Source organism: Engystomops pustulosus, chromosome 3 (genome assembly GCF_040894005.1).
Source record: "Engystomops pustulosus chromosome 3, aEngPut4.maternal, whole genome shotgun sequence".
Classification (NCBI taxonomy): domain Eukaryota; kingdom Metazoa; phylum Chordata; class Amphibia; order Anura; family Leptodactylidae; genus Engystomops; species Engystomops pustulosus.
This window is the reverse complement of record NC_092413.1, coordinates 99960907-99980539: the sequence shown is the minus strand read 5'-3', so window position 1 is coordinate 99980539 and position 19633 is coordinate 99960907. Positions and strand designations below refer to the sequence as shown.

Below are 19633 nucleotides of genomic sequence, written 5' to 3'. Positions count from 1 at the left end.
GCGCCGGCCTTAGGGTAATGCCACACGTTGTGTTTTTGGACTGTTTGAAAGCATGCGTTTTCAGTCTGTTTAAAAATGCATGTGTTTTTGAATGTTTACCATGTGTTTGGCTGGTTTTAATCTGTTTCACAGCTGCCTACACTTCTAGAAATAAAGATAAACAGGTTCAAAACAGCCAAATGCATTGTATACATTCAAAAACGCATGCGTTTTTAAACAGACTGAAAATGCATGCTCTAAAATGGTCCAAAAACTCGACGTGTGGCATCACCCTTACGGACTGAAAACGGACCAAAAACGCCATAAGGGGCATCACCCTAAGGGTGAAGACACACGTGGCGTTTTTGGGCCGTTTTTACTAAGTGCGTTTTCAGATCGTTAAAAACGCATGCGTTAAAAAACGCATCCGTTTTTTAAAAACGCATCCGTTTTTTAAAACTGCATGCGGTTTTTGAAAACGCATGCGTTTTTGTCCGTTTCTCATTGCGCAATTTCGGGAAAACGGACAAAAACGCATGCGTTTTCAAAAACGCATGCGTTTTTAACAATCTGAAAACGCACTTAGTAAAAACGGCCCCAAAACGGCCCAAAAACGCCATGTGTGTCTTCACCCTAAGGACTGCTCAGGAACACCTAGCTGACTCAATTCACAGGATTACAATGCAGAGTGGGGGTGAGGTTCATTTTATAATTCACAGGAGCCGCTCATTTCAATATCATGGTAGCATGCCAAAAGTACGCTCAGATTTATTTCTATAAAATACTAAAATAAGACATAACAAAACTTGCTATATCATACATACCTATACATAATACATGTTATATATCTGATAATAATGTTTTTAAACCATCTTTTTATAAAAATATTTAAACACTTACCGTACATTGCAAAATTATACACAATGCATACGTCTACTATATAATTTATAGCTCAAATAGCAGGGCTGAGATTTAACTGAGATTGTGCTGCAAGCCATGCACTGAGGGCACATTCATGCGATGCGTTGCGTCGCATTTTTTGATGCATTTTTGACGCATTCCATAGGCTTCAGCCTTGATCACATGCTGAGGTTACATTGCGTTTCCACTGCATCTGCTAAAACGCAATGTAATCCCAGCATGTGATCAGGGCTGAATCCTTTGGAATTTGTAAAAAAAGAATCAAAAAACGCACCGCAACGCATTGTGTGAATGCGCCCTTAGGTTGGTGACACACGAGGCGTTTTTAGGCAGTTTTTGGGATCGTAAAAAAAAGCATGTGTTTTTGACAGGTTTGACCAATTATCTTAATTCAAACTGGTCCAAAACGCATACGTTTTTTTCCAATTTGAAAACGCACTACTGAAAACGGCCCAAAAACGCCATGTTTGTTACCACACTTACATGCACCGGGAAGAAGTTGGTGAACTCCGGTGGACCTGAGTGGGGAGCGACACATGCAGGATATCGGGCGCACGATCTTAGGGTGAAGACACACATGGCGTTTTTGGGCCGTTTTTGGGCGGTTTTTACTAAGTGCGTTTCCAGATCGTTAAAAACGCATGCGTTTTTTGGAAACGCATGCGTTTTTGTCCGTTTTTCATGGCGCAATTTCGAAAAAACGGACAAAAACGCATGCGTTTAAAAAAACCGCATGCTTTTTAAAAAACCGGATGCGTTTTTTAACGCATTCGTTTTTAACAATCTGAAAACGCACTTAGTAAAAACCGCCCAAAAACGCCATGTGTGTCTTCACCCTTAGTGAATCTCGGCAGAGTGCATTATCGTCAGACACTCCAGATCGGGGAACGCGCAAGACCAGGTAAGTAAATACGCCTGGAATGTAGAAAAACACATTTTTTTTAATTAAAATTAGTTAGATCGTGGATTATCCATAATATAGCAGGAATGTTTGATACCAGTAGATGTGGGTCTGACATCAGAGTGCCATGTCTATTTCAGTCGCTCCTCTTCAAGCATCCATGTCATAATTTCCATTCAAAGAAGCCATGGACTATATAATATGAAAGTCCTTCTATAAAAAAAAAGAGTGCCATTTCTTTTTCATAAATATTTATATTGCTTCTGGGATCTCTGTGTTCCTCTTCCCGTTGCTAGGGTTCTGTAACCCTCTATGCTGTGTGTAGGTTGCAGTGATGAGACAACCCCTTTAAGGTGCCATTACAAGTTTTGTTTGAAAAAGTATATAACTAATTTTGGATGTTACTTTACAATTACACATTTCAATGAAATTATGATCACAGATCTTGAGGTATGCTTAAAAAAGGAAGAACATAAATTAAGCGAATCAGTCTGTGTACATATTCCAGATACCTCCTTCAAGACTTTGGCTTCCTTCCTCGACTATTATTAAAATGTTATATTAGCAAAACTCAACACTTGCTGTTCAGTTTTATTGCAGTGAAAGTTATTTACTTCATCTATACTCCACCTGTACTTGCTTATTTTGTCCTAGTAATTTTGAATCTATATTTAGCCTTGACTCATTAAAAACTGCTGCAAAAAGAATGATTTTGCCTTAAAGGACCAAGTCCTTATATGCCCGCTATCAAAAAAATCTTTATACTTACCTAGAGTCTCAGTGGACCCATCTCTTGTGCTCCGCGCGCCTACACAGTCTTGTAGTGAATCCAGAGCTCTACACCCTGGCTTTATTGCTCAAGTGCCTATTCATCCCTCTATGAGAGGAAGAAAGAAGTGAGATTCTAGTTGCCACGGATCCAAAGTTATATCCCTCTGAACTGTGCCCTGCCTCTATTCTTAGTCAGCAGACCGCTCACATATAAGGCTGGATTAACGTCACGTGTATTGTATACTCTCAGCGTACACATTGGGAAAGCTCCTAACTGATACATTGAGTAGGTACATTGACATATAGTGGCAGAAGGAGGCATAGTTGTTGCCTCCATCTAACCACTATGCGTCGCATACACTGAAAAGGGCAGGATGGAAATATGTAGCAAGCTATGTTTTTCCATCCTGATCCTGAGCGGCATATGCACTCAGCGGAGGCAATAGAAGCCTATAGGGCAGTGGTGGCGAACCTTTGGCACGGGTGCCAGAGGTGGCACTCAAAGCCCTCTCTGTGGGCACCCAAACCATTTACCCAGCACAGAGTTCACCAAACAAACTCAAAGAATCCTCCTGCAGTCCCAGTAGACTCAAGCTGCTCTCAGCACTACACATAATTGTCTACTTGGGACTGCAGGAATAGTAGAGTTGTCTAAAGGGCTGCATTATTTTTGGAGGTCCTCGTGCTGGCTCACATTTCTTCTTTGTACAGGGGGACCCTAAGAGAAGCTACAATGATAGTCCAAATTTGCCTTTCTTCTTTTAACTGCATTGGTGCCGTCAAGAGGCTGAAACGATTGAAAGTTGTGTCAGAACAGTTAGTAATAACTTACTACTCAAACTGATTTGATTGCACTGTGATAAATCATTGGGTTTTGGTTGAAATTTGGGCACTTGGTCTCTAAAAGGTTCGCCATCACTGCTATATGGAGTGGATGCAACGTATTGCATCCCTCCCCCAGTGACATCACTGGGGAAACACCCCAACATCCATGGCGATGTACACTCCTCCCCCGCATTATGAGAGGAGGAGGGGTCCTCGGCCAACGCATAAGCATACATTGAGATATGTCTGTGCAATACTTTGAAAGAATGTGTTGTGTTTTGTAAAAATAATAAAAATAAAAACTTTTACAAAAACAAAAAAAGAAAGACCGTTTTGGAATCCCCTGTATCAAAAACAGTATCGTATAGAAAGCAGATCAAAATTGTAGCTGATTCTTTCATTGAAATAAGTGCCAAAGGGGGGACTGACATCTATTGATTATTTACATTGTATCCTGCCTGTCCATATAACATAAAAGTCCCAGATATACATGAGTCATGTTACATAATACAAAGTTTTGTGTACATATCAATGCTGCAAGTTCTAGCACAGCCATAGTTGTAATCATCCAGTGGAAGGCTACATTCACATGAACGTAACTTCATGTATGCCCGGTGAGCTGTAGCCATTGTTTTTACCGACTGCTTAAAAAACGTCCCAAAAAATGGGTTCAAAATGCCACGTGTGCTGCCAGCCTTAGCCAACTGCACCAGGTCCTACTAACCCTAAGCTACTGATCCACTAATATATAGAGTGCCCTCCATAATTAAAGGGTTTGTCTAAGCTGTGGGGGGGGGGGGGGGGCGTCAAAACAAGAAAGCAGTTGTACTTACCCCGTCTGATGCTCTGGGCCGGTGCTATGCCTTGCACCCCCAGAGAGGGTAAGTACAACTGCTTTCTTGTTTTTACAGCCTCCTCACTCGACTATTAAAGAGAAAAAGAATACAAGCCTGGACAACCCCTTTAAACATGAAGGCCATGTATGTGTATATATTATATATAGGGGGACATGTATCTTTATTTTTATCTGTTTGTTTTTTTCCATGTTTTATTTATAAAAATTGGGACTTTTTAGGTGCATTTTTGCGACTTGTTCCTAAATGAATCTTTCCAAGACAGATGTTCTCTTTCTTTTGCGACTTCTCAGGTGCAAATTAGAGACTTTTTATGTGCAAAACTAAGTACAACTGACCTTGTGCTTATTTCCAAATATGCACCTAAAAAGTCGCAAAAAATAAAAAAAAAATGAAAATCAGAAACAAAGAAAAAAAAGGCATGTAAGTTGGTAAAGCCAACTTTGAAAAGTCGCAAAGGAAAACAAATGATACATGTGCCCCATAAATATGTATATACACACAGACTTATATAATACATGAAAACAGAACCAAAACCAAGCTCAGTGTGGTGTATTGAGTGGATAATGTGAGTCATTGTGTAATATCAGCTGTAACGCCAGCAGCTCACACATGACGTCTCTGGTTGGAGGAATTCTCTTTCTTCTTCTTCTATATGGAGGATGTTTCGGCTTCTACCAGATCAGAACTTGGCTCTGAAGATTTGGAAACATAAAAAGTTATCCCTCCATGTCACACATACCCTGCACCCCCACATTACATCCATGTCACTCTGCTCCGCATATTACATCCATGTCTCGTGCACCCCACATTACATCCATGTCACACACACCCTGCACCCCCGCATTACATCCATATCACACCATATCACACACACCATGCACCCCACATTACATCTATATCACTCTGCACCCCACATTACATCCATATCACTCTGCTCCCCAGCTGTGGCTGCTTTTTCATCACTTCCCTTTCCTTGTCGCAGCACATGCATCAGATTTTCAGCTCAGGGCGCGTTCACACGTTGCGTTTTGACCTGCGTTTTCATTGCGTTTGAAACGCATATACAACAGCTGAGGAGGGGTGATTTGCCTAATTACATCACTGTTAACATTTCCGTTTACTAAACGCATCGTAAATGCAATGTTAACGCATGCGTTAACAACGCGTTAACGTGTGCGTTTTGTTAACGCATGCGTTAACATTGCGTTTGCTAATGTAAACGGTAATGTAATTAGGCAAATCACCTCTCATCAGCTGTTGTATATGCGTTTCAAACGCAATGAAAACGCGACCAAAACGCAACGTGTGAACGCGCCCTCAGGGTTATCACCTAGACACACAGTCCCCTATAATACAGCGCTAGGTTTTTTTTTCATCCTGTTCTACTGTTATTATGTTATTATTAGAGATGAGCGAGTATACTCGTCCGAGCTTGATGCTCGTTCGAGTATTAAGGTACTCGAAACGGCTCGTTGCTCGGACGAGTATTTCCCCTGCTCGAGATCGAGCATTTAATTAAAAAAACACAGTGAAGAACAATGAAGAATAGAATAAAAACAGTGAACACAGGATCATTTAAGTGAAAAAGACAGTGAAGAACACAGTGAAGAATAGATTACAGATGTTCGGCACATCTGCTTACTTGTCGGAAGATACACGCGGAACGGCAGCAGGGAGACATCAAGCAGCAGGGAGACATCAAGCAGCACGGGGAGACATCGGGCAGCACGGGGGAGACATCGGGCAGCACGGGGGAGACATCGGGCAGCACGGAGACATCAAGCAGCACGGGGGAGACATCGGGCAGCACGGGGGAGACATCGGACAGCACGGGGGAGACATCGGGCAGCACGGGGGAGACATCGGGCAGCACGGGGGAGACATCGGGCAGCACGGGGGAGACATCGGGCAGCACGGGGGAGACATCGGGCAGCACGGGGGAGACATCGGGCAGCACGGGGGAGACATCGGGCAGCACGGGGGAGACATCGGGCAGCACGGGGGAGACATCGGGCAGCACGGGGAGACTTCAGTGGAAGAAGAGGAGCGGATCCCGGGACAGCGTATCACCCCGACAAGTAAGCAGATGTGCCGAACATCTGTAATCTATTCTTCATTGTGTTTTTCACTGTGTTTTTCACTTAAATGATCCTGTGTTCACTGTTTTTATTCTATTCTTCACTGTTCTTCACATCTGATAACTTGTCGGGAGATAATATACGCGCGGAACAGTGAAGAATAGATTGCAGATGTTTGCATACATCTGCTAACTTATCAGAAGACATTCTTTTTCAATTAAATAACACATTTTATTCCCGAACCATGGTCCCTTTGAAAAATGCTCGGGTCTCCCATTGACTTCAATGGGGCTCGTTATTCGAGACGAGCACTCGAGCATCTGGAAAAGTTCGTCTCGAATAACGAGCACCCGAGCATTTTAGTGCTCGCTCATCTCTAGTTATTATCTTTGTATTACTAATCTTACAAAGTGCAGAGTACAGACTTAATGCTATGTAAACAGTCTTAAATACATATTTGCTTTTCTATATTTAATATTAAAATAAAACCAACCATTGTGTAGTTAATGTAAAGGTGAGCTGCTCCATAATATCTGACACATTGGCTGTGCCAGTTTTCTAACATTGCACACAGGGCCGGATTATAGGCGGGGCTCCCGGGGCTAGAGCCCCGGGGCCCCCACCATCTTGCCCCCCCAGGGGGCCCCCACCAGATCACCCCCCCCCCTGGGCCATGGCTCCTCTGCCGCCACCTCCCAGAGCTGTCCGCCCGACCACGGCACAGGTGACCGCCTCCCCGCATGGCCGAGGCGTCTGCCCCCCGCACAGGTTCCCACCTCCCTGCCCGCCCAACTCGCTGCATGGTTAGGCCTCCCCGCTCGCTCGTAACCCCGCTCGCGCTCGTCCTCCCCAGCCCGAACAAGCGGCCGCCCTCCGCAACCCCCCCTCCCCCGCCTGAACAAGCGGTCGCCCTCCGCTCCCCAACCCACCTAGAAATGTGGCCGTCCTCCGCTCCCCAACCCCCCCAGAAATGCGGCTGTCCTCCGCTCCCCCCCTCCCACCAGCGGAACAAGCGCCCTTCCTCCACTCCAAACCCCCACCCGCGCCCGAACAAGCGCCCCGTCCTCCGCTCCTCGCACCCCCCCCCCCTCCAGCGGCGGATCAAGCGGCCATCCTCCGCTAGCATCCACCATATTCCCCCCCCCCAGCTGTAAGAAGCGTTCATCCTCCGCTCCTCCTCCCCCCCCGGCGGAACAAGAAGCAGCGGTCGCCCTCCGCTCTCCCCCCCTTCCCCCGCTCCTACTACCCGGCTGAACATGCGACCCCCCCCTCTCCCGTCCAAACCAGCAACCGACCGACCCCCCCACGCCGAAGACCCGCCTGACCCGACAGCCAGTCATCCTAAAAGGGTAAGTATACACTACATATGTATTTATCTGTATTTATCTGTATTTATATATGATGTATATACTGTGTATATGTGTATAAATGCATCTACTGTGTGTATATATGCATCTACTGTCTATATATTTATATACTGTGTTTATATGCATCTACTGTCTATATATGTATATACTGTGTATATGTGTATATATGCATCTACTGTGTATATGTGTATATACTGTGTATATGTGTATATATGTATATACTGTGTATATGTGTATATGCATCTACTGTCTATATTTGTATATACTGTGTATATGTGTATATATGCATCTACTGTGTATATGTGTATATACTGTGTATATGTGTATACATGCATCTACTGTCTATATATGTATATACTGTGTATATGTGTATATATGCATCTACTGTCTATATATGTATATACTGTGTATATGTGTATATATGCATCTACTGTCTATATATGTATATACTGTATATATATGCATTTACTGTTTTTATACACGCATATATTTGTATAAGCATATATATGTGCACATTTATAAATATATATATATATATATGATGTATGTTTATATGCTGTGTATATGGTATGTATGTATATGCTCCGTATACTGAATGTGTGTGTATTTCCCGTATGTCTGTGAAAATGCTGTATATACTGAATGTGTGTGTATTTGCTGTATGTGTGTATATTGGGGGCGAGGCAGCTGTATGTAGGTGTGTTACTGGAGAGGCATGTGTATGTAGCTGTGTTACTGGGGATGAGGCGGCTGTATGTAGGTGTGTTACTGGAGAGGCATGTGTATGTAGCTGTGTTACTGGGGATGAGACGGCTGTATGTAGCTGTGTTACTGGGGATGAGGCGGCTGTATGTAGCTGTGTTACTGGGGATGAGGCGGCTGTATGTAGCTGTGTTACTGGGGATGAGGCGGCTGTATGTAGCTGTGTTACTGGGGGTGAGGCGGCTGTATGTAGCTGTGTTACTGGAGAGGCATGTGTATGTAGCTGTGTTACTGGGGATGAGGTGGCTGTATGTAGCTGTGTTACTGGGGATGAGGCGGCTGTATGTAGCTGTGTTACTGGGGATGAGGCGGCTGTATGTAGCTGTGTTACTGGGGGTGAGGCGGCTGTATGTAGCTGTGTTACTGGGGATGAGGCGGCTGTATGTAGCTGTGTTACTGGAGAGGCATGTGTATGTAGCTGTGTTACTGGGGGGTGAGGCGGCTGTATGTAGCTGTGTTACTGGAGAGGCATGTGTATGTAGCGGTGTTACTGGGGATGAGGTGGCTGTATGTAGCTGTGTTACTGGGGATGAGGCGGCTGTATGTAGCTGTGTTACTGGGGGTGAGGTGGCTGTATGTAGCTGTGTTACTCGGGATGAGGCGGCTGTATGTAGCTGTAATACTGGGGGTGAGGCGGCTGTATGTAGCTGTGTTACTGGGGGTGAGGGGGCCGTATGTAGCTGTGTTACTGGGGTGCGAGGCGGCTGTATGTAGCTGTGTTACTGTGAGCGAGGCGGCTGTATGTAGCTGTGTTACTGGTGAGGCGGCTGTAATGTAGCTGTGTTACTGGGGGCGAGGCGGCTGTATGTAGCTGTGTTACTGGGGGTGATGCGGCTGTATGTAGCTGTGTTACTGGGGGTGATGCGGCTGTATGTAGCTGTGTTACTGGGGATGAGGCGGCTGTATGTAGCTGTGTTACTGGGGGTGATGCGGCTGTATGTAGCTGTGTTACTGGGGGTGATGCGGCTGTATGTAGCTGTGTTACTGGGGGTGATGCGGCTGTATGTAGCTGTGTTACTGGGGGTGATGCGGCTGTATGTAGCTGTGTTACTCGGGGTGAGGCGGCTGTATGTAGCTGTGTTACTGGGGGCGTTGCGTCTGTATTTAGCTGTGTTACTGGGGGATGAGGCGGCTGTATGTAGCTGTGTTACTGGGGGTGAGGCGGCTGTATGTAGATGTGTTACTACGGATGAAGCGGCTGTATGTAGCTGTGTTACTACGGATGAGGCGGCTGTATGTAGCTGTGTTACTACGGATGAGGCGGCTGTATGTAGCTGTGTTAATATGGATGAGACGGCTGTATGTAGCTGTGTTACTGGGGGTGAGGCAGCTGTATGTAGCTGTGTTACTGGCGAGGCGGCTGTATGTAGCTGTGTTACTGGGGGTGAGGCGGCTGTATGTAGCTGAGTGACTGGGGTGAGGCGGCTGTATGTAGCTGTGTTACTGGGGGCGAGGCGGCTGTATGTAGCTGTGTTACTGGGGGTGAGGCGGCTGTATGTAGCTGAGTGACTGGGGGTGAGGCGGCTGTATGTAGCTGTGTTACTGGGGGCGAGGCGGCTGTATATAGATGTATTACTGGGGATCAGGCGGCTGTATGTAGCGGTGTTACTGCGTGGATAGTGTGCAGGAAGACGTGTATGCACGCTGCACACAGTGGGGGCCTCCACCAGATTTTGCGCCCAGGGGCCCCCACCAACCTTAATCCGGCCCTGATTGCACATAAAAGAAGGTTGAATCTGCTTGCCCATTACAGCCATGTAAATTGCCCGTTAAAATGAATGTCGCTGTATTCTACTTTCTAAGGGTGCGTTTACACGTTCTGCTAGCGTCGCGTTCATAACGCGACGCTAGCGCACAGGGGGCGGAGTTTGGGGCGATCACATATGCGTTTCCAGAGAAACGCATGCGATCGTGTGATTAATCGCATGCGTTTCCCGGGAAACGCATATGCGATCGGCCCGAGCTCCGCCCACTGTGCGCTAGCGTCGCGTTATGAACGCGACGATAGCGGAACGTGTGAACGCGCCCTGAGGGTCCTTAGTGGGGCACATATATTATTGTATTTCTGCCTCTTTTCAAATATTTTTTTGGAGACTTTTGGGCACCATTTTAAACATGTATGGAAGTATGGGTCAGTTGTACTCTGATTTGTGCCTAAGGGTGAAGACACACGTGGCGTTTCTAGGCCGTTTTTAGTTCAAATCGTAAAAAACGCATGGGTTTTTGAAAAACGCATTTTTGACAGGTTTGACCAATTATCTTAATTCAAACTGGTCAAAAATGCATGCGTTTTCAAAAAACGCACTAACTAAAAACGGCCTAAAAACGCCATGTGTGTCTCCATCCTTAGTGCGTTTTCAGATCGTTAACCCCCCTGGGGGTGGTGGCACATGTGCCGTTTTGTCTGCATTTGCAAATGCACCCACCAGGGCAGGCCGCGGCCCGATCGCATCTGCGTTTCTATGGTAACGCCTGCAATCGGGAATGAGCCGCCGGTGTTTTGCATTAAATTAACGCAAAACACCGGCGGCTCGTTCCCGATCGCAGGTGTTTCCATAGAAGCTCCAATGCGATAAGCCGCGGCCCGCCCTTAGGCTGATGCCTAAACATGGCGTTTTGAAACCGTTTTTGGTCCGTTGTACGGATGGGTTTTTTTTCGCATGCTTTTTTTAACGGACTGCTTAAAACGGACCAAAAACGATTTCAAAACGCCATGTGTGGCATCACCCTTAGTCTGGTGCCACCCGTACAACCGGGTCAGGCCGTGGCCCGATTGCATTGGCGTTTCTATGGAAACGCCTACGATTGGGAATAAGCAGCCGGTGTTTTGCATTAAATTAACGCAATAGAAACGCTGATGCAATCGGGCCGCAGTGTTTCTATGGAAACACCTGCGATCGGGAACGAGCCGGCGGTGTTTCGCGTTAAATTAACGCGAAACACCAACGGCTCGTTCCCGATCGCAGGCGTTTCTATAGAAACGCCGATGCAATCGGGCCGAGGCCCGCCCCGGTGGGCCCGACTTTGTCTGCGTTTGCAAGCGCAGCCAAAGCGCTACGTGTGGCGCCAGCCTTAGGGTGAAGACACACGTGGCGTTTTTAGGCCGTTTTTGGGCCGTTTTTAGTTAGTGCGTTTTCAGATTGTAAAAAACGCATGCGTTAAAAACCGCATGCGTTTTTGAGCAGTTTGAATTAAGATAATTGGTCAAACCTGTCAAAAATGCATGCCTTTTTTACAATCTGAAAACGCACAAACTAAAGACGGCCCAAAAACGGCCTAAAAACGCCACGTGTGTCTTCAACCTTAGGCTGGTGCCACACGCACCGCTTTGTCTGTGTTTTGGTCCGTTTTGTCAGCAGCCCGTACAAAAACGCATGCGTTTTTTCACAATCTGAAAACACACTAACTAAACGCATGCGTTTTTTGAAAACGCATCTGTTTTTGACCAATTTTAATTAAGATAATTCGTAAAATCTGTTAAAAACGGACTGCTTAAAAACGGACCAAAAACGGGTTCAAAACGCCATGTGTGGCATCACGCTTAAAGCCAGGTGTATGCACAACAAAAGTGCAAATGCTCCCAAAAAGGCACAAAAAATTTACAAATAGACTCCCTTGGATTTCTGTGGGTCTGTTCACATGTCCTTTTTTTTCAAGGATGTACATTGCAACATCTACTATTTTTTATCTCACATGTGGACCACTGGCAGTCAATGAATCAGCAAAAAAAAGGGGGACACACACGTGACATCTGTATGCGGTCCAGTTTTTCTCAAATTGTGCTGAACAACCTGCTGGACAGTGCAGGAAGTATATAAGAAACAAACCTGGATGTGAAAAAAATGGATGCGGACACAATGAACCGCACACAGATATAACGCATCCACATTTTTGCGGACAGATACACCATGTCAGAATGAGCACTAAGTTTATTATATCCAAAACAGCAAAATCGTCATGTTCATGCTGCTAAATACCACTGCGGCCTGCGTCTGGCCACTTCTATCAGGGCGCATTCACACGATGCATTGCCTTGCGTCAAATTTTTTTGATGCGTTATTGACGCCTTCCAAAGGGCGCGTTCACACGTTGCGTTTTGACCTGCGTTTTCATTGCGTTTGAAACGCATATACAACAGCTGAGGAGGGGTGATTTGCCTAATTACATCACTGTTAATGTTTCCGTTTACACAACGCATCGTAAACGCGATGTTAACGCATGCGTTAACAACGCGTTAACGCATGTGTTTTGTTAACGCATGCGTTAACATTGCGTTTACAAACGTAAACGGTAATGTAATTAGGCAAATTACCTCACATCAGCTGTTGTATATGCATTTCAAACGCAATGAAAACGCAACCAAAACGCAACATGTGAACGCGCCCAAAGGCTTCAACCTTGATCACGTGTTGAAGTAAAATTGCCTTTCCATTCAATTTGCTAAAACGCAATGTTACTTCCAACATGTAATCAAAGCTGAAGTCTTTGGAATGCATAAAAAAACGCATAAAAAACATGATGAGAACAAGGATTAACAAGGGTTAATGGGAGGAATTTATCTAGGGGGGTACAGAAGAAACAGCAGGTTATCCCTCCATACACATATGAATATAGTAGTGGATAAATTAAGTTTAATGCTTTTACACAAGAAACCTGTATAAGTACCAAAGTGTCTTGTGGGGGATGGGAGAGCTAGTTGCCGGCAAACATCTCCGTCACATGTGTGGGTCCAGCTGGTGTGCAGCCATCACACAATAGTCCCGTCCTCCTCATGGTGGGAGCCGGCATATTACGCGCACAGCTGCCGGCATAGAGGACGCACGAGCTCGCCATGTTCGCTGTGGAGTGCATGCATGGCTCTGACTATTGTTCCCAGTGTCCTGGAGATGAGGAGCAGCTGTCAGAGACTAGGGAGCTACCTGCAGCCACAGACATCCAGGAACTGTGTCCTTCCGCTGACCCCCTCTATGCCCCCTTATCACATAAGTCCTACTGCTGGTCCATAGACTGCAGCCAGCTTCCCTACTGTGCTATTGGTAGGTGTGCTGGGAGTTATGGTGCACCTGCATGTACTGTATAGGGTGGGGGATTGTTACCTCAGTCATTTCCAGGGACTCTTATGTTCTTTTTAGCATGTCCTAGTTGGCACTCTTGATTCTTTAAATAGGGAGGTAAAACTTTAGTAAAGTGCATTTGATTTTAGCGCACTTTTTTTTTTTTTAATCTTGCAGCACACTTATACTACACAATCAGAAACTGTATTTATCCTGCATGAAGATTTTTCCATGTGTTTCTTCAGTGCTTTGCAGCTGATTTGGACAACCCCCCATTGTTGGATATTGTATTTATTTGTTGTTGTTATCCTCTTAACATAATCTCATGTATGCGTAGGGGTAAAGGCAATAGCCTGTAATAAGTCAGGAAAAAATTTACGTCCAAATCTGGGTGATGCCACACATGGCGTTTTTGGTCAGTTTTTAGACGCATCCGTTTTAAAAACCACACGTGGTTTTTGAAAACGCATCCGTATTTTTAATTGCGCACATTTGGAAAAGCGGACAAAAATGGGTGCATTTTTAATGCATGCGTTTTTTACTATCTGAAAACGCACTAACTAAAAACTGCCCAAAAACGCCATGTGTGACATCACCCTTAGGCCGGTGCCACACGCACCGCTTTGTCTGAGTTTGAAAACGCAGACAAAGCCGCGCCTACCGGGGCAGGCCGCAGCCCGATTGCATCGGCGTTTCTATGGAACCGCCTGCGATCAGGAATGAGCCGCCGGTGTTTTGCGTTAATTTAATGCAAAACAGCGGCGGCTTGTTCCCGATCGCAGGTGTTTCCATAGCCTTTTGAAGGCTATAAAATTTTCGCCTTTTCGTTATTGGGGCCATGTGACGGCATTTTTTTTGCAGGATGAGATGCTTTTTCCAGTTTTACCATTTTGGGGTTGTTATCCCCTATTGTTGAAAGTTTAGGAACTTTTTTTTGAATCACGAGTAGAAAAGCATCAATTCTGTACTGGATTTTTAATTTTTTTTTTTGTTTTTTCGTGTTCACTGTATAGCCCGATAATCATGTTATCTTTATTCTATGGGTCGATACGATTACGGGATGCCAGACATGAATATTTTTTGTTATGTTTTACTAAATTTGTCAAATAAAACCCTAATGTGGGGGAAAATCCATCATTTTTGCATCGCCGTTTTCCAAGTGGCATAACATTGTTACGTTTTTGGCTACGGAGCTTGTTGATGGCTTGTTTTTTTGCGGGACATGTTGTACTTTGCAACAGTATCATTCTGGAGTACATATGTCGATCACTTTTTATTGCATTTTTAGTGGGATTTAATAGGTAAAAATCATAATTTTTGGCGGGTTTTTAAAGTTTTTTTTTTTTTTTTTTTTTTTTTTTTTTACAGCGTTCATCGTATGGTTTCAATAGTTTTTAGTTTTATTCTACGGATTGTTACGGATGGGTTTGTGTTATGATTTAGACTTTTTTTCGAGCGTTCTTTGTCTCTTTATATGTTTCGCGGCTTATGGGCATTTTTAGTGATTTATAAACTTATTTTTTAATGAAAGTTGTTTTTTTTTTTTTTTTAATTTACATTTTTTACTTGATCCGCCATGGTAATATTCTGCAATACTTATGTATTGCAGAGTATTAGCAGTGTCAGCCTATGCACATGCATAGGCTGACACTGTGCCTTTAAGATGACATCACAGACGCCATCTTAAAGGCACTGCCTTCGGGCATCTCTGGGGTCGGACCCCAGAGATGCCATAGCAGCGATCGCCGCCGCCGAAAACGGCGCGGGGGAAAAACACAGCGGAAGGCAGGTTAAATGCCACAGACGTGTTGACTGCAGCATTTAATGGGTTAAACTCCCGGGATCGGAGCTCGACATTGTCTCTGGGCAGTAGCTGTACTGCGCTGAGCGCTATTAGCAGGACTCTGCGCAGTACAGCTACGGCGCAGAGCGCTAAGGGCTTAAGCAGCGGAATCAAAGCATACGGTGGTGTGCCATGGCCCAATCGCATATGCGCTTCTTTCGAAATGCGCGCGATCAGGAAGGCCGATCGTTTGTTCAAGCCTTTACACCTCAATACACTTGTATTGTATAGTTTAAGTAACAGAGCATGCTTAGTTACGTACAGACGGGTCCTGCCAGGAGACGAAACCCTGCGGAACAAGAAGCCCGCAGCCGTGGGTCACTCTCCGGAACCCGGGGCTATTACAGAAGGTATCAGATCCCCTGTTAAGCACACACCGGGGGAGTCCGATCCACGGTGGGGAACTTACTCGCCGCGGTCATGCTAGAGTTTTTCCAATCCCGGGTGTTAGTGCCTGGTCTGGGCTGTGATATCACAGCCCGACACCGGCACTATACTGACCCGATGTCCCAAACTCTTCTTCAGACGCACCGTCGTAGAAAGGAATCACGTCAGAAGAAGTACCCTTAATGACAGCCGTAGAATCCCAATAGGGCAGTCATTTATCATTGCATCCAGAGGACGCCGATAGTTACTGTCCCAGTACAAACCCACCACCTAGGACAGAGCCTGAAATATGTGATTTTCTCCATATCCAGGAACGTTGGGAGGTAATATTCTGCACATAGGGTATAACCATTTTAAACCAAGATGTTTAGAATGGGGAAGGTAAAATTTTACCAGTAGTTTTGCCCTTAGGGCCTTTGGAAGCCATGATATGCTTGAAACAAAGTATAGGCATGTAGTACCCTGAAGTTATATGTAGATAGACATGTAGTAGGTTAATGTACATAGCATGTTGTAAAGATTTCCAGGCTACTAAATTCAAAATTTTGTAACAAAGCCTCCTTGAAATCCTGAAATAGAACAGTAAAGCGTAACTCTGTCATAATATTTTTTACCAAATTGTCGGCATGGCTCTTCTAGTGTCTTCTCCGCGATCCTCTGGTCTCCGTGCGCTCTGTCGGCCGGCGCATAATATGACGTCATCAGCGGCCGCATCATAGTGTGTGCCAGCCAGTAGCAGGCATGGCCACGTCTCTGCCGGCTGTTACAGCAGACAGAAGAGGAGCCGCGGGGAACGGAGCATTGCGGAGAAGACGGAAGAGCAGCCGTGCCGACTTTTTAAGTGCTGGACAAACTGGGGGCTGGTTGGCTGTATACTGCAGGGGGCTGGTTGGCTGTAGACTGTATACTCAAGTATATACGGTATGTCCTTTTCTGTTCTGAAGCTTCTTGTCAAAAACTTTCTGCAGCAGCAAAGTGGGCAGAGACTAGCCTCTTCCTGTTTCTTCCCTTTAGCTGAGTCAAAACTTAGATGCCCAGAAGTTCAATGATGCCTTATGTTTTCTTAATAAATGATTTTACATTAACTCCAGTGAGATTCCTACAAGTAAATGCAATGAACACTTTATAGTGGTGACTGGCCAGGCAGTTTTTCACATGGAGGAATATGCAGCATATAGAAACCAGCATTGAATAAGTTAAATGAAGTGTATTGTCTTTGCTGTGTGAGCACTAAGGGTTAATGACTTCAAAGTTCCCCAAGAGCAGAAGATAAGGAGAGGGCTGCAGAGGAGTCTGACAAGGTATGAGGTGCAGAGAGAGAAAATTGTGTATAATCACAGACTAGGATGGAGGGACTGGGAGTGAGCAGAGAGCAACAGCCTCTCTACTGTACTTCAGGAATAAGGTAAACTGAGGAGGATAGCCAAAAACTACTTGATTTAGGCAATAATAGGCAAAGTTGGTCTACGTCCCAAAAATGTATATACTGTATACATCGTCGCATTTTAAAGAGGTTTTTAAGGCGAGTGGAAAATACAGACCCAAAATGAAATGGGGCCAGATCATTAAGGGGTAACACACTTTTGATAAACCTGCTTAGGTTTAGTCACTGAAGCGTTGATTGACGCCTATTAAAAACAGCATTTGTATACTGAAGTTTAATTTGCTAGCCAATCAAGCAATCACTTCCCACCTTCAAAAAATCTATAACTTTTTCCATTTTTCGTGTATAGAGCTGTGAGCTGGCTTTTTTTTTTTTTTTGCATAACAAATTTTACCTCTGTGACGTTATTAATTATTCCATGTCGTGTACAGGGAAGGTGGGGGGGGGGGGGGGGGGGATTCCATATATGGTGAAATTGGTGAAAAAAAAAACCCTCTTTCTTGTGTGCTCAGTTTTTACGACTATCACTGTGCCCTCCAAATGATGGGTACTTTATTATTTGGTTCAGTACAATCACAGTGATACCAAATTTACCTTATACACTTGAGTATAAGCCGAGGTACCTAATTTTAACAAAAAAAAAAACTTGACTCGAGTATAAGCCGAGGGTAGGAAATACATTGCCTAGCCTGCCCCCAGTATAGCCCCTGCCCAGCCTATAAGTAAAAAAAAAAAAAAAAAAAAGTGTACTCGCCTTCTGACGCCCAAAGCCCCCCCACACCCGGAGGTCCTCTTCTGTCCAACCATGGTCCGGTTCCCTTTTTATGTGTGATGACGTAGTGTATGCACCGCCTCAGCACTCACTGAAGCTCAAGTAACAGCAGCGCACGGAGAGAGGGAGCCAGAACATCTTTGGACAGAAGAGTACCTCCTGGGGGGGGGGATGTCGTAAGGTGAGTACACTCGTAGGGTTGATTGTTTTCATTTGTGAAAATGTATTAAAATACAATGTGTTTGAAAAAAATAATCTTCTGTCTGCTAACTTTTCCATACTTTGGTGTACGGAGCTGTGTGAGTTGTCATTTTTTTTGTCTTTTGCAAGATGAGCTGATGTTTTCCTTGCTACTATTTGTGGACTATGCAACCTTTTGATCACATTTTTATTAGATTTTTTATGTTTTGTAAAATGTTGTTAAAATCCCTGAGCACTATTTTCCGTTCTGTGGTATATTTTGATAGATTTGGGATGCGGCAATACTTAACATGTTTGGTTTTTACTGTTTTTATATAGTTTTGTATCAGTTCTAGGGAACGGGGGGTGATTTTGAATTTTTTAAAACTATTTATATTTCCTAACCCTAAATGGTATGATCATTCCTACCAAATACTGTAATACTACTGTATTGCAGTATATGACGCTTTAACATAGGTTTCATTACAACGAGCCACTGGCTCATTGTAACAAATCTCCAGAAACCATGCAACCTCAGGACAAAGACCCGAGGCCATCATGGCAACCAAATGCTGCCGGCATTCAAGGGGTTAACACCCGCAATTGGTGTTAGCACCAACCGTGGGTGTTGGCGACAGGTGTTTGCTGCCATATGCAGCAAACCGCATGTCTGTATGAAGAGTGCTCAGCCCGTGATCCCTCTTCATACACCCTTAATTGCTTTTATGACGTATATATATTCGTCAGTGAATGTGAAGTGGTTAAACTACACTCACCGGCCACTTTATTAGGTACACCATGCTAGTAACGGGTTGGACCCCCTTTTGCCTTCAGAACTGCCTCAATTCTTCGTGGCATAGATTCAACAAGGTGCTGGAAGCATTCCTCAGAGATTTTGGTCCATATTGACATGATGGCATCACACAGTTGATGTATGCATGTGGACTCAAATAGCCACAATTCCCTATGTAGTACTGTAGCAATTTAAAGAAAAAGAGGGGAATAGCTCATATCCCTCTCCATTGGACATGGTGTTATCCTACTTTTAATCATTTATCGACCATTTTCTATCCATGCTGCTGTTCTGAACAGGGGAGCATATTACATTCGTAATCCCAACAGAAAGGACACACAATTTATGCACATATTGCACCTTACAGCATGCACAGGTCACCAACACCAATAGACATATTAGGGGATAGGCAGCTCATTGCATGAACTGTAGACACAAAATCAGTCCATGCCCTGTACGTTGCACACATCACATGTGCTTTTTTAAGTATTTTTAAATATTTTAAAGTGTGAGATTTCTATGTAATAATTAAAGTATCATATTTTCAATTTCACTATTCTAGTTTGTTTACAAACAGCCGTTCAGATATAATTCCCCTCCTTTTTTTTTTTTTTTTAAATTGCTACGGCATCACACAGTTGCCGCAGATTTGTCGGCTGCACATCCATGATGCGAATCTCCCGTTCCACCACATCCCAAAGATGCTCTATTGGATTGAGATCTGGTGACTGTGGAGGCCATTTGAGTACAGTGACCTCA

General features: G+C 44.6%; 1 protein-coding gene across 5 annotated transcripts in view; it reads left to right on the top strand.

The window, feature by feature from the left end:
- NCOA7 (nuclear receptor coactivator 7) overlaps positions 1–19633 on the top strand; it is a 112744-nt gene that overhangs the window by 44364 nt on the left and 48747 nt on the right. Inside the window, exon 1 of one of the 5 annotated variants that reach the window (XM_072141607.1) lies at positions 13147–13497. The exons of the other annotated variants lie outside the window; for them this stretch is intronic. Within the exon in view, the coding sequence (XP_071997708.1) occupies positions 13293–13497 (205 nt within the window). The 5' untranslated portion in view covers positions 13147–13292. Of the gene's footprint in view, positions 1–13146; positions 13498–19633 lie in introns of those variants that run through there. 5 annotated transcript variants of the gene reach the window in all.